At 43.8% G+C, this 26,342-nt stretch overlaps 2 protein-coding genes across 4 annotated transcripts in view; one reads left to right on the top strand and one right to left on the bottom strand.

Annotated features, from left to right (window-relative positions):
• LOC128704027 (tyrosine-protein kinase Src42A) overlaps positions 1 to 23,378 on the bottom strand; it is a 41,474-nt gene extending 18,096 nt beyond the window's left edge. Inside the window, exons 1-5 of one of the 3 annotated variants that reach the window (XM_070091848.1) lie at positions 22,689 to 23,378; positions 16,723 to 16,977; positions 15,700 to 15,832; positions 6,031 to 6,143; positions 789 to 910 (exon numbers count right to left, since the gene is read on the bottom strand). In XM_070091848.1, coding sequence (XP_069947949.1) covers positions 789 to 910; positions 6,031 to 6,143; positions 15,700 to 15,832; positions 16,723 to 16,820 — 466 coding nt within the window. In that variant the 5' untranslated portion in view covers positions 16,821 to 16,977; positions 22,689 to 23,378. Of the gene's footprint in view, positions 1 to 788; positions 911 to 6,030; positions 6,144 to 15,699; positions 15,833 to 16,722; positions 16,982 to 22,642 lie in introns of all 3 variants that reach the window. The other 2 variants (XM_070091846.1, XM_070091847.1) reach the window with 2 other exon arrangements.
• Positions 23,379 to 23,487: 109 nt separating this feature from the next.
• The window catches only part of LOC128704045 (protein DEK), a 49,402-nt gene continuing 46,547 nt past the window's right edge, over positions 23,488 to 26,342 (top strand). The window contains exon 1 of the mRNA XM_070091851.1: positions 23,488 to 23,539. The gene's annotated coding sequence lies outside the window, so the exon portion shown is untranslated. The remainder of the gene's footprint in view (positions 23,540 to 26,342) is intronic.

Genomic DNA, 26,342 nt, shown 5'->3' with positions numbered 1-26,342 from the left:
TGATAAATGATTTAAAACAGACAAGTAGAAGATTGAGACACTTATGCAACATATAGGAATCATTACTGAAGAAACGTTTAGCCACACAGTGGCTTCATCAGTCCAATGCAAAGCAGAAAGGTGTAAGGAGAGGAGGAGTTTGAGATAATCAGTCCCTCAGCGTGGAGTTGATGTGTTCACTGAACACATCAATTTCCGCGTGATAATGGTTCCTTCCCAGTTGATGTTATGGCTTGAAGTTTTCCTATGTTGAAAGATGGCAGCGTTCTCCTGTCCATATATCATGAATCCTTTATCATCTTTTGCACACACACTTCCAAACAATGGTCTCTCTTCCTTATGGTCTGTCTGCCCTACGACCTGTCTTCCCTACGACCTGTCTGCCGTGCGACCTGTCTGCCTTACTGTCTGTCTGCCCTACTGTGTCTACCCTACTGCCTGTCCTAACTGGCTGCTTGAGGGGGTCTTAGGGAAACAGTTCTCGAGTTGGTTCACATTAAAACGTGAACTAGAACAGGCAGCTCGCATCAGGTTTGGCTAAGACAATGAGTCAGGATGGGACTCACAGGACCCAGGATTAACTCATAATTGTATTCTTGGGTCTCAGGATGGAGGATTAATTTTGGGCTATTTAGGAATGTTTCCTCTGAACGAGAACTGGGTCGAGAGGAATTCGAAATTCTCCAGGACTGACTCAAGTGTAGCAGAGGAATCCCCAGAGAGAGAGAGAGGTGGGGGAGAGAGAGAAAGAGAGGTGGGAGAGAGAGGGAGAGAGAGAGAAAACTCACCTGAGAGAGAGAACTCGTTCCTCCTGGACTCCGAGTTACGGATAAGGAAGGCTCCGTGGTCGTTAAGGTTGGAGAGTAGTCGTCTCTCACAGTCCCCTCGCTTGATGTCTCCGAAGTACCACCTATAACACCATGCAACACTTTTACCACCCGTAACACTGATACCATCCATAACAATGGCACCACAAGCAACATCACAATACCAGGAAACACAGCCAATACCACTCGCTAAATTACATGTATGAATAGTATAGTAAAATGTGTGTGGATAATGGCACAGTGTGGACAGTATAACACAGTACTAACATCACAGCCTGATAGTACTAACATCACAGCTTGACAGTACTAACATCACAGCTTGACAGTACTAACATCACAGCTTGACAGTACTAACATCACAGCTTGACAGTACTAACATCACAGCTTGACAGTACTAACATCACAGCTTGACAGTACTAACATCACAGCCTGATAGTACTAACATCACAGCCTGACAGTACTAACATCACAGCCTGATAGTACTAACATCACAGCCTGATAGTACTAACATCACAGCTTGACAGTACTAACATCACAGCCTGACAGTACTAACATCACAGCTTGACAGTACTAACATCACAGCTTGACAGTACTAACATCACAGCTTGACAGTACTAACATCACAGCTTGACAGTACTAACATCACAGCTTGACAGTACTAACACCACAGCTTGACAGTACTAACATCACAGCCTGACAGTACTAACATCACAGCTTGACAGTACTAACATCACAGCCTGACAGTACTAACATCACAGCTTGACAGTACTAACATCACAGCCTGACAGTACTAACATCAGCCTGACAGTACTAACATCACAGCCTGACAGTACTAACATCACAGCTTGACAGTACTAACATCACAGCTTGACAGTACTAACATCACAGCCTGACAGTACTAACATCAGCCTGACAGTACTAACATCACAGCTTGACAGTACTAACATCACAGCCTGACAGTACTAACATCACAGCTTGACAGTACTAACATCACACCCTGACAGTACTAACATCACAGCTTGACAGTACTAACATCACAGCCTGACAGTACTAACATCACAGCTTGACAGTACTAACATCACAGCTTGACAGTACTAACATCACACCCTGACAGTACTAACATCACACCCTGACAGTACTAACATCACAGCTTGACAGTACTAACATCACAGCCTGACAGTACTAACATCACAGCTTGACAGTACTAACATCACAGCTTGACAGTACTAACATCACAGCCTGACAGTACTAACATCACAGCTTGACAGTACTAACATCACAGCCTGACAGTACTAACATCAGCCTGACAGTACTAACATCACAGCCTGACAGTACTAACATCACAGCTTGACAGTACTAACATCACAGCTTGACAGTACTAACATCACAGCCTGACAGTACTAACATCAGCCTGACAGTACTAACATCACAGCCTGACAGTACTAACATCACAGCTTGACAGTACTAACATCACACCCTGACAGTACTAACATCACAGCTTGACAGTACTAACATCACAGCCTGACAGTACTAACATCACAGCTTGACAGTACTAACATCACAGCTTGACAGTACTAACATCACACCCTGACAGTACTAACATCACACCCTGACAGTACTAACATCACAGCTTGACAGTACTAACATCACAGCCTGACAGTACTAACATCACAGCTTGACAGTACTAACATCACAGCTTGACAGTACTAACATCACAGCCTGACAGTACTAACATCACAGCTTGACAGTACTAACATCACAGCCTGACAGTACTAACATCAGCCTGACAGTACTAACATCACAGCCTGACAGTACTAACATCACAGCTTGACAGTACTAACATCACAGCTTGACAGTACTAACATCACAGCCTGACAGTACTAACATCAGCCTGACAGTACTAACATCACAGCTTGACAGTACTAACATCACAGCCTGACAGTACTAACATCACAGCTTGACAGTACTAACATCACACCCTGACAGTACTAACATCACAGCTTGACAGTACTAACATCACAGCCTGACAGTACTAACATCACAGCTTGACAGTACTAACATCACAGCTTGACAGTACTAACATCACACCCTGACAGTACTAACATCACACCCTGACAGTACTAACATCACAGCTTGACAGTACTAACATCACAGCCTGACAGTACTAACATCACAGCTTGACAGTACTAACATCACAGCTTGACAGTACTAACATCACAGCTTGACAGTACTAACATCACAGCTTGACAGTACTAACATCACAGCCTGGCAGTACTAACATCACAGCTTGACAGTACTAACATCACAGCTTGACAGTACTAACATCACAGCTTGACAGTACTAACATCACAGCCTGACAGTACTAACATCACAGCTTGACAGTACTAACATCACAGCCTGACAGTACTAACATCACAGCTTGACAGTACTAACATCACAGCCTGACAGTACTAACATCAGCCTGACAGTACTAACATCACAGCCTGACAGTACTAACATCACAGCTTGACAGTACTAACATCACAGCTTGACAATACTAACATCACAGCCTGACAGTACTAATATCACAGCTTGACAGTACTAACATCACAGCTTGACAGTACTAACATCACAGCCTGACAGTACTAACATCACAGCCTGACAGTACTAACATCACAGCCTGGCAGTACTAACATCACAGCTTGACAGTACTAACATCACAGCCTGACAGTACTAACATCACAGCTTGACAGTACTAACATCACAGCCTGACAGTACTAACATCACAGCTTGACAGTACTAACATCACAGCCTGACAGTACTAACATCAGCCTGACAGTACTAACATCACAGCTTGACAGTACTAACATCAGAGCTTGACAGTACTAACATCACAGCCTGACAGTACTAACATCACAGCCTGACAGTACTAACATCACAGCCTGACAGTACTAACATCACAGCCTGACAGTACTAACATCACAGCCTGACAGTACTAACATCACAGCCTGACAGTACTAACATCAGCCTGACAGTACTAACATCACAGCTTGACAGTACTAACATCACAGCCTGACAGTACTAACATCACAGCTTGACAGTACTAACATCACACCCTGACAGTACTAACATCACCGCTTGACAGTACTAACATCACAGCCTGACAGTACTAACATCACAGCTTGACAGTACTAACATCACAGCTTGACAGTACTAACATCACACCCTGACAGTACTAACATCACACCCTGACAGTACTAACATCACAGCTTGACAGTACTAACATCAGAGCTTGACAGTACTAACATCACAGCCTGACAGTACTAACATCACAGCCTGACAGTACTAACATCACAGCTTGACAGTACTAACATCAGAGCTTGACAGTACTAACATCACAGCCTGACAGTACTAACATCAGAGCTTGACAGTACTAACATCACAGCCTGACAGTACTAACATCACAGCCTGACAGTACTAACATCACAGCCTGACAGTACTATCACAGCCTGACAGTACTAACATCACAGCCTGACAGTACTAACATCAGAGCTTGACAGTACTAACATCACAGCCTGACAGTACTAACATCACAGCCTGACAGTACTAACATCAGAGCTTGACAGTACTAACATCAGAGCTTGACAGTACTAACATCACAGCCTGACAGTACTAACATCACAGCCTGACAGTACTAACATCACAGCTTGACAGTACTAACATCAGAGCTTGACAGTACTAACATCACAGCCTGACAGTACTAACATCAGAGCTTGACAGTACTAACATCACAGCCTGACAGTACTAACATCACAGCCTGACAGTACTAACATCACAGCCTGACAGTACTAACATCACAGCCTGACAGTACTAACATCACAGCCTGACAATACTAACATCAGAGCTTGACAGTACTAACATCACAGCCTGACAGTACTAACATCACAGCCTGACAGTACTAACATCAGAGCTTGACAGTACTAACATCAGAGCTTGACAGTACTAACATCACAGCCTGACAGTACTAACATCACAGCCTGACAGTACTAACATCACAGCTTGACAGTACTAACATCACAGCTTGACAGTACTAACATTACAGCCTGACAGTACTAACATCACAGCTTGACAGTACTAACATCACAGCTTGACAGTACTAACATCACAGCTTGACAGTACTAACATCACAGCTTGACAGTACTAACATCACAGCCTGACAGTACTAACATCACAGCCTGGCAGTACTAACATCACAGCCTGACAGTACTAACATCACAGCCTGACAGTACTAACATCACAGCTTGACAGTACTAACATCACAGCTTGACAGTACTAACATTACAGCCTGACAGTACTAACATCACAGCTTGACAGTACTAACATCACAGCTTGACAGTACTAACATCACAGCTTGACAGTACTAACATCACAGCCTGACAGTACTAACATCACAGCCTGGCAGTACTAACATCACAGCCTGACAGTACTAACATCACAGCCTGACAGTACTAACATCACAGCTTGACAGTACTAACATCACAGCTTGACAGTACTAACATTACAGCCTGACAGTACTAACATCACAGCTTGACAGTACTAACATTACAGCCTGACAGTACTAACATCACAGCTTGACAGTACTAACATCACAGCTTGACAGTACTAACATCACAGCTTGACAGTACTAACATCACAGCCTGACAGTACTAACATTACAGCCTGACAGTACTAACATCACAGCTTGACAGTACTAACATCACAGCTTGACAGTACTAACATCACAGCTTGACAGTACTAACATCACAGCCTGACAGTACTAACATCACAGCCTGGCAGTACTAACATCACAGCCTGACAGTACTAACATCACAGCCTGACAGTACTAACATCACAGCTTGACAGTACTAACATCACAGCTTGACAGTACTAACATTACAGCCTGACAGTACTAACATCACAGCTTGACAGTACTAACATTACAGCCTGACAGTACTAACATCACAGCTTGACAGTACTAACATCACAGCTTGACAGTACTAACATCACAGCTTGACAGTACTAACATCACAGCCTGACAGTACTAACATTACAGCCTGACAGTACTAACATCACAGCTTGACAGTACTAACATCACAGCTTGACAGTACTAACATCACAGCTTGACAGTACTAACATCACAGCCTGACAGTACTAACATCACAGCCTGACAGAACTGTCAACTCACGGTTCAGCATCGATGCTCTGGAGTCTGGCGACGTAGTTAGATGGGATGTATCCCTCTAGTCCTGTGAGATGACTCCTGGCCAGCCACCAGTCTTCTGACGTCTCATCCAACACCTGTCACAGTAACACATGTCAACACCTGTCACAGTAACACGTCAACACCTGTCACAGTGACACATGTCAACACCTGTCACAGTAACACATGTCACAATAACACTTGTCAACACCTGTTACAGTAACACGTCAACACCTGTTACAGTAACACGTCAACACCTGTCACAGTAACACGTCAATACCTGTCACAGTAACACATGTCAACACCTGTCACAGTAACACGTCAACACCTGTCACAGTGACACATGTCAACACCTGTCACAGTAACACGTCACAATAACACTTGTCAACACCTGTTACAGTAACACGTCAATACCTGTCACAGTAACACATGTCAATACCTGTGAGAACAGCACATGTAAACACCTGTGACAAGACATGATAAACTATGTACGATTGCGGTAACTAGTGACATGGTCCTCAGACAAATAGAGAAACTAAAACCTAACAAATCCCCAGGTCCTGATGAACTATTTGCAAGGGTGTTAAAGGAATGTAAAGAGGAACTTAGCATACCTTTGGCTAATCTTTTTAACATATCACTACGAACTGGCATAGTGCCTGATAAATGGAAAATGGCAAATGTAATACCTATTTACAAGGCAGGTGACAGGTCCTTGGCTTCGAACTATAGACCAATAAGCCTTACCTCCATAGTGGGGAAAATTTATGGAATCAATAATTGCCGAAGCAATTCGTAGCCATCTTGATAGGCACAGATTGACTAATGAATCTCAACACGGATTTACAAAGGGGCGTTCCTGTCTTTCGAATTTACTAACTTTTTTTCACTAAGGTGTTTGAGGAGGTAGACCATGATAATGAATATGATATTGTGTATATGGGCTTCAGTAAGGCTTTTGATAGAGTTCCACACCAGAGGCTATTGAGGAAACTTAAGGCACAAGGAATAGGAGAAATTTTTTCCTGGGTAGAGGCATGGCTGACAAATAGGCAGCAGAGAGTTTGCATAAATGAGGAGAAATCAGAATGGGGGCACGTCACAAGCGGTGTTCCACAGGGGTCAGTGTTGGACCCGTTGTTGTTCACAATTTACATCAACGACATAGATGAGGGAATAAATAGCGACATAAGCAAATTTGCTGATGACACCAAAATAGGCCGTCCAATTCATTCTAATGAGGACACTAGAGCACTCCAGGATGATTTGAATAATTCAGACTGATGCAATTACCTGGAGTTTACCTGGAGAGAGTTCCGGGGGTCAACGCCCCCGCGGCCCGGTCTGTGACCAGGCCTCCTGGTGGATCAGAGCCTGATCAACCAGGCTGTTGCTGCTGGCTGCACACAAACCAACGTACGAGCCACAGCCCGGCTGATCAGGAACTGACTTTAGGTGCTTGTCCAGTGCCAGCTTGAAGACTGCCAGGGGTCTGTTGGTAATCCCCCTTATGTGTGCTGGGAGGCAGTTGAACAGTCTCGGGCCCCTGACATTTATTGTATGGTCTCTTAACGTGCTAGTGACACCCCTGCTTTTCATTGGGGGGATGGTGCATCGTCTGCCAAGTCATTTGCTTTCGTAGTGAGTGATTTTCGTGTGCAAGTTCGGTACTAGTCCCTCTAGGATTTTCCAGGTGTATATAATCATGTATCTCTCCCTCCTACGTTCCAGGGAATACAGGTTTAGGAACCTCAAGCGCTCCCAGTAATTGAGGTGTTTTATCTCCGTTATGCGCGCCGTGAAAGTTCTCTGTACATTTTCTAGGTCGGCAATTTCACCTGCCTTGAAAGGTGCTGTTAGTGTGCAGCAACATTCCAGCCTAGATAGAACAAGTGACCTGAAGAGTGTCATCATGGGCTTGGCATCCCTAGTTTTGAAGGTTCTCATTATCCATCCTGTCATTTTTCTAGCAGATGCGATTGATACAATGTTATGGTCCTTGAAGGTGAGATCCTCCGACATGATCACTCCCAGGTCTTTGACGTTGGTGTTTCGCTCTATTTTGTGGCCAGAATTTGTTTTGTACTCTGATTACCTGGAGTTTACCTGGAGAGAGTTTCGGGGGTCAACGCCCCCGCGGCCCGGTCTGTGACCAGGCCTCCTGGTGGATCAGCGCCTGATCAACCAGGCTGTTGCTGCTGGCTGCACGCAAACCAACGTACGAGCCACAGCCCGGCTGATCAGGAACTGACTTTAGGTGCTTGTCCAGTGCCTGCTTGAAGACTGCCAGGGGTCTGTTGGTAATCCCCCTTATGTGTGCTGGGAGGCAGTTGAACAGTCTCGGGCCCCTGACACTTATTGTATGGTCTCTTAACGTGCTAGTGACACCCCTGCTTTTCATTGGGGGGATGGTGCATCGTCTGCCAAGTCTTTTGCTTTCGTAGTGAGTGATTTTCGTGTGCAAGTTCGGTACTAGTCCCTCTAGGATTTTCCAGGTGTATATAATCATGTATCTCTCCCGCCTGCGATTCAGGGAATACAGGTTTAGAAACCTCAAGCGCTCCCAGTAACTGAGGTGTTTTATCTCCGTTATGCGCGCCGTGAAAGTTCTCTGTACATTTTCTAGGTCGGAAATTTCACCTGCCTTGAAAGGTGCTGTTAGAGTGCAGCAATATTCCAGCCTAGATAGAACAAGTGACCTGAAGAGTGTCATCATGGGCTTGGCCTCCCTAGTTTTGAAGGTTCTCATTATCCATCCTGTCATTTTTCTAGCAGATGCGATTGATACAATGTTATGGTCCTTGAAGGTGAGATCCTCCGACATAATCACTCCCAGGTCTTTGACGTTGGTGTTTCGCTCTATTTCGTGGCCAGAATTTGTTTTGTACTCTGATGAAGATTTAATTTCCTCATGTTTACCATATCTGAGTAATTGAAATTTCTCATCGTTGAACTTCATATTGTTTTCTGCAGCCCACTGAAAGATTTGGTTGATGTCCGCCTGGAGCCTTGCAGTGTCTGCAATGGAAGACACTTGTCATGCAGATTCGGGTGTCATCTGCAAAGGAAGACACGGTGCTGTGGCTGACATCCTTGTCTATGTCGGATATGAGGATGAGAAACAAGATGGGAGCTAGTACTGTGCCTTGTGGAACAGAGCTTTTCACCGTAGCTGCCTCGGACTTTACTCTGTTGACGACTACTCTCTGTGTTCTGTTAGTGAGGAAATTATAGATCCATCGACCGACTTTTCCTGTTATTCCTTTAGCGCGCATTTTGTGCGCTATTACGCCATGGTCACACTTGTCGAAGGCTTTTGCAAAGTCTGTATATATTACATCTGCATTCTTTTTGTCTTCTAGTGCATTTAGGACCTTGTCGTAGTGATCCAGTAGCTGAGACAGACAGGAGCGACCTGTTCTAAACCCATGTTGCCCTGGGTTGTGTAACTGATGGGTTTCTAGATGGGTGGTGATCTTGCTTCTTAGGACCCTTTCAAAGATTTTTATGATATGGGATGTTAGTGCTATTGGTCTGTAGTTCTTTGCTGTTGCTTTACTGCCCCCTTTGTGGAGTGGGGCTATGTCTGTTGTTTTTAGTAACTGAGGGACGACCCCCGTGTCCATGCTCCCTCTCCATAGGATGGAAAAGGCTCGTGATAGGGGCTTCTTGCAGTTCTTGATTAACACAGAGTTCCATGAGTCTGGCCCTGGGGCAGAGTGCATGGGCATGTCATTTATCGCCTGTTCGAAGTCATTTGGCGTCAGGATAACATCGGATAGGCTTGTGTTAATCAAATTTTGTGGCTCTCTCATAAAAAAATCATTTTGATCTTCGACTCTCAGTCTGGTTAGCGGCTTGCTAAAAACTGAGTCATATTGGGACTTGAGTAGCTCACTCATTTCCTTGCTGTCATCTGTGTAGGACCCATCTTGTTTAAGTAGGGGCCCAATACTGGGCGTTGTTCTCGATTTTGATTTGGCATAGGAGAAGAAATACTTTGGGTTTCTTTCGATTTCATTTATAGCTTTTAGTTCTTCCCGCGATTCCTGACTCCTAAAGGATTCTTTTAGCTTAAGTTCGATGCTTGCTATTTCTCTGACCAGTGTCTCCCTGCGCATTTCAGATATATTGACCTCTTTTAGCCGCTCTGTTATTCTTTTCCGTCGCCTGTAAAGGGAGCGCCTGTCTCTTTCTATTTTACATCTACTCCTCCTTTTTCTTAGAGGAATAAGCCTTGTGCATACATCGAGTGCCACCGAGTTAATCTGTTCTAGGCATAAGTTTGGGTCTGTGTTGCTTAGTATATCTTCCCAGCTTATATCGGTTAGGACTTGGTTTACTTGGTCCCACTTTATGTTTTTGTTATTGAAGTTGAATTTGGTGAATGCTCCCTCGTGACTAGTCTCATTTTGTCGGTCTGGGGCTCCTCGCATACATGTCTGAACCTCAATTATGTTGTGATCTGAGTATATTGTTTTTGATATGGTGACATTTCTTATCAGATCATCATTGTTAGTGAATATGAGGTCTAGTGTATTCTCCAGTCTAGTAGGCTCTATTATTTGCTGGTTTAAATTGAATTTTGTGCAGAGATTTAAAAGCTCGTGTGAGTGTGAGTTTTCATCAGAGCTGCCTCCTGGTGTTATTACTGCAACAATATTATTTGCTATATTCCTCCATTTTAGGTGCCTTAAGTTGAAATCCCCCAGGAGCAAGATGTTGGGTGCAGGAGCTGGAAGATTTTCCAGACAGTGGTCAATTTTTAATAGCTGTTCCTGGAATTGCTGGGATGTTGCATCCGGAGGCTTGTAGACTACCACAATGACTAGGTTTTGGTTCTCGACCTTTACTGCTAAAACTTCCACTACGTCATTTGAGGCATTAAGCAGTTCTGTGCAAACAAGTGACTCTGCAATGTACAGGCCAACCCCCCCCTTTTGCCTGTTCACTCTGTCACATCTGTATAGGTTGTAACCTGGGATCCATATTTCATTGTCCAAGTGATCCTTTATGTGGGTCTCAGTGAAAGCCGCGAACATTGCCTTTGCCTCTGCAAGCAGTCCACGGATGAAAGGTATTTTGTTGTTTGTTGCTGGCTTTAGACCCTGTATATTTGCAAAGAAGAATGTTATCGGACTGGTGGTATTGTTGGTACTGGGGGGGGATTTTTTTTCCGGCATTAGTATCTGTATCTGTTGGTTTGGAGTGGAGGCCATCGACTGTGGTTCCACTCCAGGAATGACTGGATTTGGTGTACGATTTCTGCCATTTCCTGCCAGTTTTTTTCCTTCCTGGCACTAAAAAACCTCTCCCTCTTGAGTGGCTGTGGCTACCCAGGTTTTCCCATGGCCTGGATGTTTTGTATCTTTTTGTCCCCTTTAGATGGTATGCCTGGCAATTTAAGTTATAGCACAGTCTTTCCTGTACTGAAGAGGTACACATTTTCAGGATGAAAATTTAATTTCCTCATGTTTACCATATCTGAGTAATTGAAATTTCTCATCGTTGAACTTCATATTGTTTTCTGCAGCCCACTGAAAGATTTGGTTGATGTCCGCCTGGAGCCTTGCAGTGTCTGCAATGGAAGACACTGTCATGCAGATTCGGGTGTCATCTGCAAAGGAAGACACGGTGCTGTGGCTGACATCCTTGTCTATGTCGGATATGAGGATGAGGAACAAGATGGGAGCGAGTACTGTGCCTTGTGGAACAGAGCTTTTCACCGTAGCTGCCTCGGACTTTACTCTGTTGACGACTACTCTCTGTGTTCTGTTAGTGAGGAAATTATAGATCCATCGAACGACTTTTCCTGTTATTCCTTTAGCACGCATTTTGTGCGCTATTACGCCATGGTCACACTTGTCGAAGGTTTTGCAAAGTCTGTATATATTACATCTGCATTCTTTTTGTCTTCTAGTGCATTTAGGACCTTGTCGTAGTGATCCAATAGTTGAGACAGACAGGAGCGACCTGTTCTAAACCCATGTTGCCCTGGGTTGTGTAACTGATGTGTTTCTAGATGGGTGGTGATCTTGCTTCTTAGGACCCTTTCAAAGATTTTTATGATATGGTCTGTAGTTCTTTGCTGTTGCTTTACTGCCCCCTTTGTGGAGTGGGGCTATGTCTGTTGTTTTTAGTAACTGTGGGACGACCCCCGTGTCCATGCTCCCTCTCCATAGGATGGAAAAGGCTCGTGATAGGGGCTTCTTGCAGTTCTTGATGAACACAGAGTTCCATGAGTCTGGCCCTGGGGCAGAGTGCATGGGCATGTCATTTATCGCCTGTTCGAAGTCATTTGGCGTCAGGATAACATCGGATAGGCTTGTGTTAATCAAATTTTGTGGCTCTCTCATAAAAAAATTAATTTTGATCTTCGACTCTCAGTCTGGTTAGCGGCTTGCTAAAAACTGAGTCATACTGGGACTTGAGTAGCTCACTCATTTCCTTGCTGTCATCTGTGTAGGACCCATCTTGTTTAAGTAGGGGCCCAATACTGGACGTTGTTCTCGATTTTGATTTGGCATAGAAGAAATACTTTGGGTTTCTTTCGATTTCATTTATGGCTTTTAGTTCTTCCCGCGATTCCTGACTCCTAAAGGATTCTTTTAGCTTAAGTTCGATGCTTGCTATTTCTCTGACCAGTGTCTCCCTACGCATTTCAGATATATTGACCTCTTTTAGCCGCTCTGTTATTCTTTTCCGTCGCCTGTAAAGGGAGCGCCTGTCTCTTTCTATTTTACATCTACTCCTCCTTTTTCTTAGAGGAATAAGCCTTGTGCAAACATCGAGTGCCACCGAGTTAATCTGTTCTAGGCATAAGTTGGGGTCTGTGTTGCTTAGTATATCTTCCCAGCTTACATCGGTTAGGAATTGGTTTACTTGGTCCCACTTTATGTTTTTGTTATTGAAGTTGAATTTGGTGAATGCTCCCTCGTGACTAGTCTCATTATGTCGGTCTGGGGCTCCACGCATACATGTCTGAACCTCAATTATGTTGTGATCTGAGTATATTGTTTTTGATATGGTGACATTTCTTATCAGATCATCATTGTTAGTGAAGATGAGGTCTAGTGTATTCTCCAGTCTAGTAGGCTCTATTATTTGCTGGTTTAAATTGAATTTTGTGCAGAGATTTAAAAGCTCGCTGGTCGGAGTAGTGGCAGATGCAGTTTAATATAGACAAATGCAAAGTTCTAAATGTTGTACAGGAAAATAACCATGCCAAATATAAACTAAATAATGTAGATCTTAATACTACTGATTGCGAAAAGGATTTAGGAGTTCTGGTTAACAGTAATCTAAAACCAAGACAACAGTGCATTAGTGTTCGCAATAAAGCTAACAGAATTCTTGGCTTCATATCTAGAAGTATAAATAATAGGAGTCCTCAGGTTGTTCTTCAACTCTATATATCCTTGGTTAGGCCTCATTTAGACTATGCTGCTCAGTTCTGGTCACTGGATTACAGAATGGATATAAATGCTCTGGAAAACGTACAGAGGAGGATGACAAAGATGATCCTATGTATCAGAAATCTTGGTTTAGAAAGACACGTAAGCAAACACTATAACATATTTATTAGAAAACGTTTCGGTCCTGGGACCTTGATCACTTCTAACATACAGAAGTAGAAAGACATTATATATATATAGGCGGAGAGTGAGATGTGACGCACGTGACCTGAGGAATGTCGTAAGAACATAAGAATGGAGGAACATTCTTATGTTCTTACGACATTCCTCAGTTCACGTGCGTCACATCTCACTCTCCGCCTATATATATATAATGTCTTTCTACCTCTGTATGTTAGAAGTGATCAAGGTCCCAGGACCGAAACGTTTTCTAATAAATATGTTATAGTGTTTGCTTACGTGTCTTTCTAAACCAACTTGTCGGTATTTATTACCAAGGTTTATACCATCAGAAATCTTCCCTAAGGGCCCTGAATCTGCACTCTCTCGAAAGGCGTAGAATTAGGGATGATATGATTGAGGTGTATAAATGGAAAACAGGAATAAATAAAGGGGATGTAAATAGCGTGCTGAAAATTTCTAGCCAAGACAGGACTCGCAGCGATGGTTTCAAGTTGGAAAAATTCAGATTCAGGAAGGATATAGGAAAGTACTGGTTTGGTAATAGAGTTGTGGATGAGTGGAACAAACTCCCGAGTACAGTTATTCAGGCTAAAACGTTGTGTAGTTTTAAAAATAGGTTAGATAAATACATGAGTGGGTGTGGGTGGGTGTGAGTTGGACCTGACTAGCTTGTGCTGCTGGGTCGGGTGGCGTGCTCCTTCCTTGAGTGGAGGTGACCAGACTGGGTGGGTCATTGGGCTAATCCGGGGGGGGTCATTGGTCTAATCCGAAGGGGGGGGGACATGGACCTGCTCCGCATGGGTCAGTAGGCCTGTTGCAGTGTTCCTTCTTTCTTATGTTCTTATGTTTTTATATGCCACGGTTAACATAAGAAGAACATTTCCCCGATGAAAAGCAGCGGCGCCACGAGTACACTGAGAGACAACACAATAAGTGTCAGGGGCCCAAGACTGTTCAATTGCCTCCCAGCATACATAAGGGGGATTACCAATAGAACCCTGACTGTCTTTAAGAAGGCACTGGACAGGCACCTAAAGTCAGTACCTGACCAACCTGGCTGTGGTTCGTACGTCAGCTTGCGTGCGACCAGTAGTAACAGCCTGGTTGATCAGACCCTGATCCACCATGAGGCCTGGTCTCAGACCGGGCCGCGGAGGCTTTGACCCCCGAAACCCTCTCCAGGTAAACTGTAGGTAAGCCGGAGTCGTACGAGCCCTACGGCTTTTGCGCTTTCCTAATATAATAATAATAATAATAATAATAATAATAATAATAATAATAATAATAATAATAATAATAATAATAATAATAATTAGCCACTTAACAGGCCGTGTGTGTAGTCACCCATTATCAGAGGTTCTAAACCTGTCGACTACACGAAGTGCCCTTAACTGTATGCAACCTGTTCATCACCAGTCAAGAATTCCTTAATCCCTAGTAACCCAGGACAACCCAGTAAAGCCACTTTTTTTTTTTTAATCCAGGGATTCAATGCCTGGACCCCAGTGATGAGTGTGATGAGTCGCTCCTCTCACCACTGGGCAGCGGCAGTTGGTATGGTAAAGCCACTGTGTCTGGCTTAATTTCCATTGGAATCCTGTAATTCTCTTCCCCAGGATGCGACCCACAGAAATCCTCCGACAACCAGGTACCTGGTCACTGATGAATCAGACACTTGTCCAAGTCTCGAGTATCTTCATTGTGGAAACGTTTTGTCAGTCAGTGCTTCTCCGGTTCAGTATCAGACTGAAGGAGCCTCTACCTGGCGAAACGTTCCCACAATAAAGATACCCAAGTGTTGTACAACTTGTCGGTTTTCTGAACCACTTACGTAATAAGTATAAGGAAACACAGACAATAAGTATAGGGAAACATGGTCAATATTTCCGCTTGTGCTGAGATTAAATTCAGGTCCTTCAGATGTGAGCTGGAGATGCTGCTACATGGAGTGGTGGAGGCTCGATCCTCCCTCTACTGATTGTGAGGCAGATACGCTACCTAAATGTAGCAAAACGTATATCAAAGAAAACTGCGTTGCAATAGCGTGATGACTCACTTCTAGGTGTTCGTGGGTGCGGAAGGTGAGGTCTTGGTCAGTGCGTCCCTGGTAGTCGTGAAGAGCAACTACCATCCTGCCGGTAGCCAGTCCACACACACTGGAGCACCCTGGTGAACCCGAGACCGTAGTGCTGAACCACGCTCACCACAAAACCAAATCACATCCGAGCACGACCACATCATCGTCAGGACACGGCCACATCACAGCCAGGACATGGCCACATCATCGTCAGGACACGGCCACATCACAGTCAGGACATGGCCACATCACCGACAGGACACGACCACATCATTAAATTGAAAATAGAATTATTGTCAATTACAACTATACAATTATATGAGAGTGGCACCTCCAGTGCATCTACAGTAAGGTAGTAAATTAAGAACAAAAACGCACAATACCGAAACTGGAACAATACACAGATAACCTGCACATAGGAGAGAGAGAGAGAGAGAGAGAGAGAGAGAGAGAGAGAGAGAGAGAGAGAAAGAGAGAGAGAGGGGAGTTAGTTTATTACGACGTTTCGGTCCGACTTAGACCATTCACAAGTCACAATGACCCGTGAATGATCCAAGTAGGACCGAACCGTCGTCATAAGATTTTATCTCTCTTATGTGCGGGTTATTTGTGCATAGTAGGTTAAGCAACCGAAATTTCACATCATGAAATTACACATTGTAAAAAACAAGGGCAGTGTGAGGCTTTGAAAACTTGCTGGAGGAAGCACACCGTACACGCTGCCCTTCCTGGACACCAACAGTAGTGTCAGAGGGACTCGCATTATTTCTACCGTCATGCCTTAAGGGGCACTTAAGTTCCTCCGTCTTCTAATAACAAGGCAGATTATAGTGGAAAAATGAAAATGTTATAGAAGACGGGGGAACTTACGTGCCTCTTAATCCTTCTTTTGCCTGGAAACAGAAAGGAATTACCTGGAAACAGAGAGAACCTTCCTGGAAACAGAAAGGCCTTTTATGGAAACGTAAAAAACGAAGTTTTTCCCGGAAAAAAAAAACTTACCAGGAAGAGATGGCATCGTTAGTTGTCAATGAAGACTGGGTAGTGCCATCCTGGTCGACTGCCGAGGTGTTGTCAGGTAGCAATGAGGGAATTGCCATGGCACTCCTGGTGAGGATGTAGTTGTCGTGCCTCCCGTGAGAGTCCCTGAAGGTGCAGGAGTCGTCGGCACTCCTCTGAGGCACCAGGGCCAGTTCCTGGGTCGTGGAGGGCTCTAGCACAGACCGACTTCGCTGCGCGCGAGTATTGGCACCCTCACTACCTGGGTGCCAGGAACAAGAACCAGCGATAAACAAGCGAAGGATCGAGCATACAACCATTCCTTGTACTGCATGACATCCACGCGGGTTTAGCGCTTCATATAAAATATAGTAATAACAGTATGCTGCTTTCTCATCATTATCACCTTTCTCTTTATCATTACAATAATAATAATAGTAATCACAGCAACAATACTATTAATAATAATAAAAATACATATAATGGTGAAATCGCCCGCACACACATACACAGATGACAGCAAGGAAATGAGTGAGCTACTCAGTTTTTAGCAAGCCACTAACCAGACTGAGAGTCGAAGATCAAAATGAATTTCTTATGAGAGAGCCACAGAATTTGGTTAACACAAGCCTATCTGATGTTATCCTGACGCCAAATGACTTCGAACAGGCGATAAATGACATGCCCATGCACTCTGCCCCAGGGCCAGACTCATGGAACTCCGTGTTCATCAAGAACTGCAAGAAGCCCCTATCACGAGCCTTTACCATCCTATGGAGAGGGAGCATGGACACGGGGGTTGTCCCACAGTTACTAAAAACAACAGACATAGCCCCACTCCACAAAGGGGCAGTAAAGCAACAGCAAAGAACTACAGACCGATAGCACTAACATCCCATATCATAAAAATCTTTGAAAGGGTCCTAAGAAGCAAGATCACCACCCATCTAGAAACACATCAGTTACACAACCCAGGGCAACATGGGTTTAGAACAGGTCGCTCCTGTCTGTCTCAACTATTGGATCACTACGACAAGGTCCTAAATGCACTAGAAGACAAAAAGAATGCAGATGTAATATGTACAGACTTTGCAAAAGCCTTCGACAAGTGTGACCATGGCGTAATAGCGCACAAAATGCGTGCTAAAGGAATAACAGGAAAAGTCGGTCGATGGATCTATAATTTCCTCACTAACAGAACACAGAGAGTAGTCGTCAACAGAGTAAAATCCGAGGCAGCCACGGTGAAAAGCTCTGTTCCACAAGGCACAGTACTCGCTCCCATCTTGTTCCTCATCCTCATATCTGACATAGACAAGGATGTCAACCACAGCACCGTGTCTTCCTTTGCAGATGACACCCGAATCTGCATGACAGTGTCTTCCATTGCAGACACTGCGAGGCTCCAGGCGGACATCAACCAAATCTTTCAGTGGGCTGCAGAAAACAATATGAAGTTCAACGATGAGAAATTTCAATTACTCAGATATGGTAAACACGAGGAAATTAAATCTTCATCAGAGTACAAAACAAATTCTGGCCACAAAATAAGCGTAACACCAACGTCAAAGACCTGGGAGTGATCATGTCGGAGGATCTCACCATCAAGGACCATAACATTGTATCAATCGCATCTGCTAGAAAAATGACAGGATGGATAATGTGAACCTTCAAAACTAGGGATGCCAAGCCCATGATAACACTCTTCAGGTCACTTGTTCTATCTAGGCTGGAATATTGCTGCACACTAACAGCACCTTTCAAGGCAGGTGAAATTGCTGACCTAGAAAATGCACAGAGAACTTTCACGGCGCGCATAACGGAGATAAAACACCTCAATTACTGGGAGCGTTTGAGGTTCCTAAACCTGTATTCCCTGGAACGCAGGAGGGAGAGATACATGAATATATACACCTGGAAAATCCTAGAGGGACTAGTACCGAACTTGCACACGAAAATCACTCACTACGAAAGCAAAAGACTTGGCAGACGATGCACCATCCCCCCAATGAAAAGCAGGGGTGTCACTAGCACGTTAAGAGACCATACAATAAGTGTCAGGGGCCCGAGACTGTTCAACTGCCTCCCAGCATACATAAAGGGGATTACCAACAGACCCCTGGCAGTCTTCAAGCTGGCACTGGACAAGCACCTAAAGCCGGTTCCTGATCAGCCGGGCTGTGGCTCGTACGTTGGTTTGCGTGCAGCCAGCAGTAACAGCCTGGTTGATCAGGCTCTGATCCACAAGGAGGCCTGGTCACAGAAGGGCCGCGGGGGCGTTGACCCCCGGAACTCTCTCCAGGTAAACTCCAGGTACACATCTCTCCATGGGTCCTGAGAGAGGGAGCAGAGGCGCTATGTGTACCCCTAACAACAATATTCAATACATCTATCGAAACAGGGAGATTGCCTGTGGCATGGAAGACAGCAAATGTAGTCCCAATCTTTAAAAAAGGAGACAGACATGAAGCACTAAACTACAGATCAGTGTCACTGACATGTATAATACGCAAAGTCATGGAGAAAATTATCAGGAGAAGAGTGGTGGAACACCTAGAAAGGAATGATCTCATCAACAGCAGCTAACATGGTTTCAGGGACGGGAAATCCAGTGTCACAAACCTACTGGAGTTCTATGACATGGTGACAGCAGTAAGACAAGAGAGAGGGAGAGGGGTGGGTGGATTGCATTTTCTTGGACTGCAAGAAGGCGTTTGACACAGTTCCACACAAGAGATTAGTGCAAAAACTGGAGGACCAAGCAAGGATAACAGGGAAGGCACTACAATGGATCAGGGAATACTTGTCAGGAAGACAGCAGCGAATCATGGTACGTGGTGAGGTGTCAGAGTGGGCACCTGTGACCAGCGGGGTCCCACAGGGGTCAGTCCTAGGACCAGTGCCGTTTCTGGTATTTGTGAACAACATGACGGAAGGAATAGACTCCGAAGTGTCCCTGTTTGCAGATGACGTGAAGTTGGTGAGAAGAATTCAATCAGACGAGGACCAGGCAGAACTACAAAGGGATCTGGACAGGTTGCAGACCTGGTCAAGCAATTGGCTCCTGGAGTTCAACCCCACCAAGTGCAAAGTCATGAAGATTGGGGAAGGGCAAAGAAGACTGCAAACAGAGCACAGTCTAGGGGGCCAGAGACTACAAACCTCACTCAAGAAAAAAGATCTTGGAGTGAGTATAACACCAGGCACATCTGAAGCACACATCAATCAAATAACGGCTGCAGCATATGGGCGCCTAGCAAACCTCAGAACAGCATTCCGACATCTTAATAAGGAATCGTTCAGGACCCTGTACACCGTGTACGTTAGACCCATATTGAAGTATGCGGCACCAGTTTGGAACCCACACTTAGCCAAGCACGTAAAGAAACTAGAGAAAGTGCAAAGGTTTACAACAAGACTAGTCCCAGAGCTAAGAGGTATGTCCTACGAAGAGAGGTTAAGGGAAATCAACCTGACGACACTGGAGGACAGGAGAGATAGGGAGGACATGATAACGACATACAAAATACTGAGAGGAATTGACAAGGTGGACAAAGACAGGATGTTCCAGAGTTTGGACACAGCAACAAGGGGACACAGTTGGAAGTTGAAGACACAGATGAATCACAGGGATGTTAGGAAGTATTTCTTCAGCCACAGAGTAGTCAGGAAGTGGAATAGTCTGGGAAGTGATGTAGTCGAGGCAGGAACCATACATAGCTTTAAGAAGAGGTATGATAAAGCTCATGGAGCAGGAAGAGTGGCCTAGTAGCGACCAGTGAGAGGCAGGGTCAGGAGCTGTGACTCAACCCCTGCAACCACAACTAGGTGAGTACACACACACACACACACACACACACACACACACACACACATACACACACACTCACACACACACACACACACACACACACACACACACACACACACACACACACACACACACACACACACACACACACACACACACACACACACACACACACACACACACTCACACACACACACACACACACACACACACACACACACACACACACACACACACACACACACACACACACACACACACACACACACACACACACACACACAACCATATATACAACATATGTTAGGTCAGTCTTGATTTATGCAACATTCTCGTGGACCCTGATAAAGCATGTCAAGAAAATGGAGAAAGTGTCAAGGTTTGCAACGAGACTAGTCCCGAAGGAAAATGAACTACAAGGAGAAACTAAAGAAACTGAACCTCATGACGTTCAAGGGTAGAAAGACCAAGAGGTACATGATAACGATGTAAAAAATACTCAGAGAACTTGATAGGGTGGACAGGGAAAGACTGTTCAGGAGGCGTAAAACGGGTACACAAGGGTACAATTGGAATTTAAATATACAGATGACCCGCAAGGATGTCAGGAAATATTTCTTCAGCCTCAGAGTGTTCAAGAAGTGGAGAGTAAAGGCAGGCTGCATACATAGCTTCATGAATGAGTATAAAATGGCCAACATGGTTAGGAAGAAACGAAGGCAGGCAACCTCAAGTTAAGAGGCGGGACCAGGTGCTGAGACCCAACCCCTTTAACTACAAATAGGCGAGGAGAAAGAAATAAAGCTACAAAAAATGAGAGGCCGGGGGCAGGGTCGGTGAATCGACCCCAACAGCCACAAGTAGGCGAGTACATACATTTTAGGGCGAGTCTTTACATAAGTAAATTCTTTTTGAACTTATCTAACCTTTATGACAGGTTCATAATCTAATCTGCACGACAATGTTCATTGTTGTGTTGACGAGTATACTTAAACACACAACATAAACATCAATATTGTCAGTAAGTCTCAACTTAAAAAACTTCTCCCGTTGGGCGAAACGTCGTCACAATAAAGAAAGGCTGTGCTACATGTAATTTTTTTCTTCACAACAGAAACGTGGAAACAGGGTAATAACTGTTAAGAGAGTAAGAAATGTTGAAAGGACGAGAGCAAGATGTACCGTGGCCCGCCTCTGCTGGCGCCTCACTCGGTGTTTCCGGTAAAACGTAACACCCATGATAATCCATCTTAGATTTCCCAAGACTGATGTCACTGTTGCGAGTGACGGCTGCTGATATTGCCACACCTGTGAAGGACGGAAGGGGTGGGTGGATGGCAGGGGGTGGGTGGATGGCAGGAAGTGGGTGGATGGCAGGGGATGGGTGGATGGCAGGGAGTGGGTGGATGGCACGGGGGGTTGGATGGCAGCAGGGGTGGGTGGATGATAGGGAGAAGATGGTAGGGGGCATGGTGGATGGCTGTGGCAAATTACAGAAGTTATGAATTGGGCATACATTAAACCTATAGTATTGGCATAAAGACTGAGGGATGAAGGTGGTGAGGCTTCAAGACTGAGAGATGTCACCTTACCTTGGTGTGGTGGACAGGGCTTCAAGACTGAGAGATGTCACCTTACCTTGGTGTGGTGGACAAGGCTTCAAGACTGAGATGTCACCTTACCTGGTCCGTGGCCTAGTGGCTAAAGCTCTCGCTTCGCACAGTGAGGGGTCTGGGTTCAATTCCCAGCGAGGGTAGAAACACTGGGCGTTTCTTTACACCGGTTGTCTATGTTCTCCATCAGTAAAATGGGTACCTGGGTGTTAGTCGACTAGTGTGGGTCGCATCCTGGGACAAAACTGACCTAATTTGCCCGAAACGATCTGCATAACAAGTGGCTTTCTATGTAGTAGTATGTCATTGATGTCAGCTAGGCCTGTATACCTTGCACATATACTTGTAGAAGTAAAGATATTATTATTATTATTATTATTATTAGCAGTAGTAGTAGTAGTAGTAGTAGTAGTAGTAGTAGTAGTAGTAGTAGTAGTAGTAGTAGTAGTAGTAGTAGTAGTAGTAGTAGTAGTAGTAGTAGTAATAGTAGTAGTATTACCTTGGTGTGGTGGCCGGGGCATCAAGACTGAGAGATGTCACCCTACCTTGGTGTGGTAGCCGGGGACGTTGTCTCTCTCTACGCTGCTCGCTGTTTTCCACAACCTCCTCCCTCTCATCTCCTTTGAGTTTCTTCCAGAGCCAAGCAAAAGACATGTTTGTGGTGTGTGGTTGTCAAGGTGTGATTGCCGAGTAGGTGTTAGGGCGAGCAGTAGGATTCTGTTGAAGTGAGTGGTGTAGAGTGGTCGGTCGAGTGTGGACTGGGTTGTTGGGGACTATTCCAGGGGCTTGACGTCCTATACACCCCGCATCTACACCGTTATCACACTTCTGCATATATATCTTTAATTCACAGCGTTTTCAAAATTACTTTTTTTTTTGGATATATTCGACTGGAAATGTAACACTAGTCTTGACGGTCTACATAAATCACCAACACACAAGTCTTTAAAGGAACTTCTGAGTGACAATTGTTATTTAAGGAGATTTAACCAACTCAGTCACTTTTTAAAGTCCAGCTTTAGCTTCTGTAGTAGGCAGTTACTCCAACAATAAACATTGAACGTTTCTCATTTTTATGCAGCAACAGTAGCATTCAAACGGGCGATAGAGGAACAGTTTGAGGCTTTATGGAAGTACTGACTGCTGTAGCAGGAAGACCTCGTCCTTCGGGATTAACCAAGGTAGACTTCTGCAGGAGTAACAGGCAGGGTGAAGCAGGACTGAGCTGGACACACTGACAGTTATGGTGACGTAGGCCACACTTATCTTCATTATCAGCAGCGATATCACACTAAGATGTTGTTATCGCATTACTCACCAAGCCACTAGGAATGGCAGTGTAGACTGCAAATGTTGAATGTAGGTGGCTGGAGGTGTGGTGCGTACCTGTCTGAAGGTATTGGGTATACTTTGTATTAGGGGTTTGGTGTACGTTGTATTAGGTGTTTGGTATACATGTGGATAGTGTATACTGCAGGTGTTGTATGTACGTGTGTGTAGTAGTCCAGCCGTCAGGTGATCTTACCACACCCCTCACTGCAGCACCTCACCTAACCTCTCACCAGCCCATCTATTCGTTCGTCTCATTGCTTATTCAAATTCAAATTCGAATTTTTATTTCTTTGCAAAATTTACAATGTGTGACTGACATGTTATAATGAGTCTATTTCCATGCATAATTTACAATGTTTAATTACAATACTGATTTGCAAGTGCAAAGAAAGCCACTATCATGCCGAGGCATTTCGGGCAGACTAAACCTGTGTTTCCCAACCCGTATATAGAAGAAGTGCTCAAGGTCCTATGACGGAAATGTTTCTTGATTAACGTCTTAAGTGTCTGCCTGTACCTCATTCTCAGTAACTTCAGACAAATATCCAGGAATATCTTTTGATTAAGGTATGTTAGGTAAGCTTATAGTGAACAATACAGTGAATAAAAATACCAGGTTAAAATTCCTCTGTAGAGAGGTGGGATACCTACTGCTCATGCAAGCAGGAATCTGTTTTTCATAACTCTATTGCTAACCTCTGGCCATTAGTGGGTCTCGCCCACTTGTGACCACGTCTAACATCTGCTGCAACTCTCCGCCTCTTACACTGGCTCCAAGGACCCCGGTGAATATACAAGGACCTGAATGGAAATACAAGGACCTGAGTGGAAATACAAGGACCCCAATGGAAATACAAGGACTCCAATAGAAATACAAGGACCCCAATGGAAATACAAGGACTCCAATGGAAATACAAGGACCCCAATGGAAATACAAGGACCCCAATGGAAATAAGTCACTTTGACTTTTTTGGGTCATCCTAGGTAATCTACACATATGCTGCTATGTATGATAATTTATGTAACTATTTATGTGTGCATGTACCTGAATAAACTTACACTATAAAAACAATTATGTCATCATGTTCCTGAATTAGAGTAACGTTTTGCCTGCACAGCAGGCAAAACGTCACTGTGCAGGCAAAACGTCCTCGTAATAAAGAGACACAAAGTGTTGTGTCTTATTCAGCAATTTGTGGGTATTGTACAACTTTGTTCTAATAGTATAAATGGTTAGTTGGTTAATGGGGTTTGAAGATTTTCGACTACACACGGGTCGTTAAGGTGGCATGTGACCTATTTACCATCAACCCCAAAAAATTTAATCCTTAGAGCAGGGATTAAAGTAAACTTTCATTATATGTATATGAAGTGAGAGGCATTAACCTCACGGTGGCATAGCTTATATTATCTTATATTATAACTTTGATATATCTGTGTCTAGCATTAGGAATAATATTAGGAGATAAGTAAATAATGAAAATGATTGTTACAGGAATGCAGTTAGAAGCTTGAGTAGATCTATAACCCACTATGATAACATGATCATTGTTATTATAATCAAGGGAGAAGCGCTAAACCCGGAGGATTATACAGCGCCTGGGGGGGATGTGGAAGGCATTCAGGCTTAATTCGGGGAACTGGAGCACAGATCCAATTCCCTAAATCAAGAGCTCCTCACCAACATCAAGGAACCTTCCTTGAGGGGTATGATAACATGAACGTAGATAAGTATGTTTATGGAGCAACTTGCAATGTGAACAGACTGACTGATGTTGTAGTGGCCAGGCTTAGGCTTGGTTACAAGTACTTCTGGCAGTTTGGGAGACACACAGATGATGATCAAACTAAATGCAAATTATGTGATCAGGCATATGGTCACTCTCTTGAACACTATGTGCTTAATTGTCCATTTAGTGAGGAATACAGAGATAGACAATATAATAACCTATGTGACATGTCAAGATATCTTATTAATGAAAATAAGATACCAGATATACTAAGCAAATTTCCTAAATTTGCTTGTAACAGATAACTGTAGATATTTAGATATAAACCCCATATGTACACCTGTTAACCCTTTTGGGGCCTAGTTCCTAGGCCTTTTGTGTATACATATGCTCTTGCGCTACCGTCCACAGGATGGATATGGAGTGAACAATAAACTAGCCACTTCGGTGGCAAAATCTAATCTAATCTCTAATCTGAGGGTAGAGAAGAAGAGGGTATCTACATATTCATATAAAAATGAACAGTGTATCTATATAACAAAATAATCCCAATGAAAATAGATCACAGTGTTTGACTTTACTGGATTATCCTATCTTAAATTCTATGTAAAAATCATTGTAAAAGTTTCAAATTGTTTATGATGCTTAATATCAAATTACTGAATAAAAAGTACTTAGAAATAGCTTAGTTTATCCTAAATCTAGTTTTTACGTTTTCTTTAAATACATTGACAACTTTTACAACATAAACTCATTTATACTGATATATGATTACTAAATTAACATAGCGTTGCACGATAGACACATTAAACATTGTTAACTCTCACTAACCTTGCAAAATATGACATAAATCAGAAAAGCTGTATAGTGTGGTGTAGATTTTTTGGTGGGGAAGGGATACCCAGAGCTATAGGTTAACTCTACATAATTATTCAACAAGAACTCCAATTACAATTAGTCACATTGATAACATTACTTTATCTTGGGTAAAATCTACATAATATATTATACACTTTTCTGACTAATCCTGCGGTCTGTCTAGATCATAAGAACATATGAATGGAGGAACACTACAGCAGGTCTACAAGGACCCCAATGGAAATACAAGGACCCCAATAGAAATACAAGGACCCCAAT

Source organism: Cherax quadricarinatus, chromosome 37, assembly GCF_038502225.1.
Source record: "Cherax quadricarinatus isolate ZL_2023a chromosome 37, ASM3850222v1, whole genome shotgun sequence".
NCBI lineage: Eukaryota > Metazoa > Arthropoda > Malacostraca > Decapoda > Parastacidae > Cherax > Cherax quadricarinatus.
Note: the sequence above shows the minus strand (reverse complement) of the source record. Positions and strands in the feature narration are given on the sequence as shown.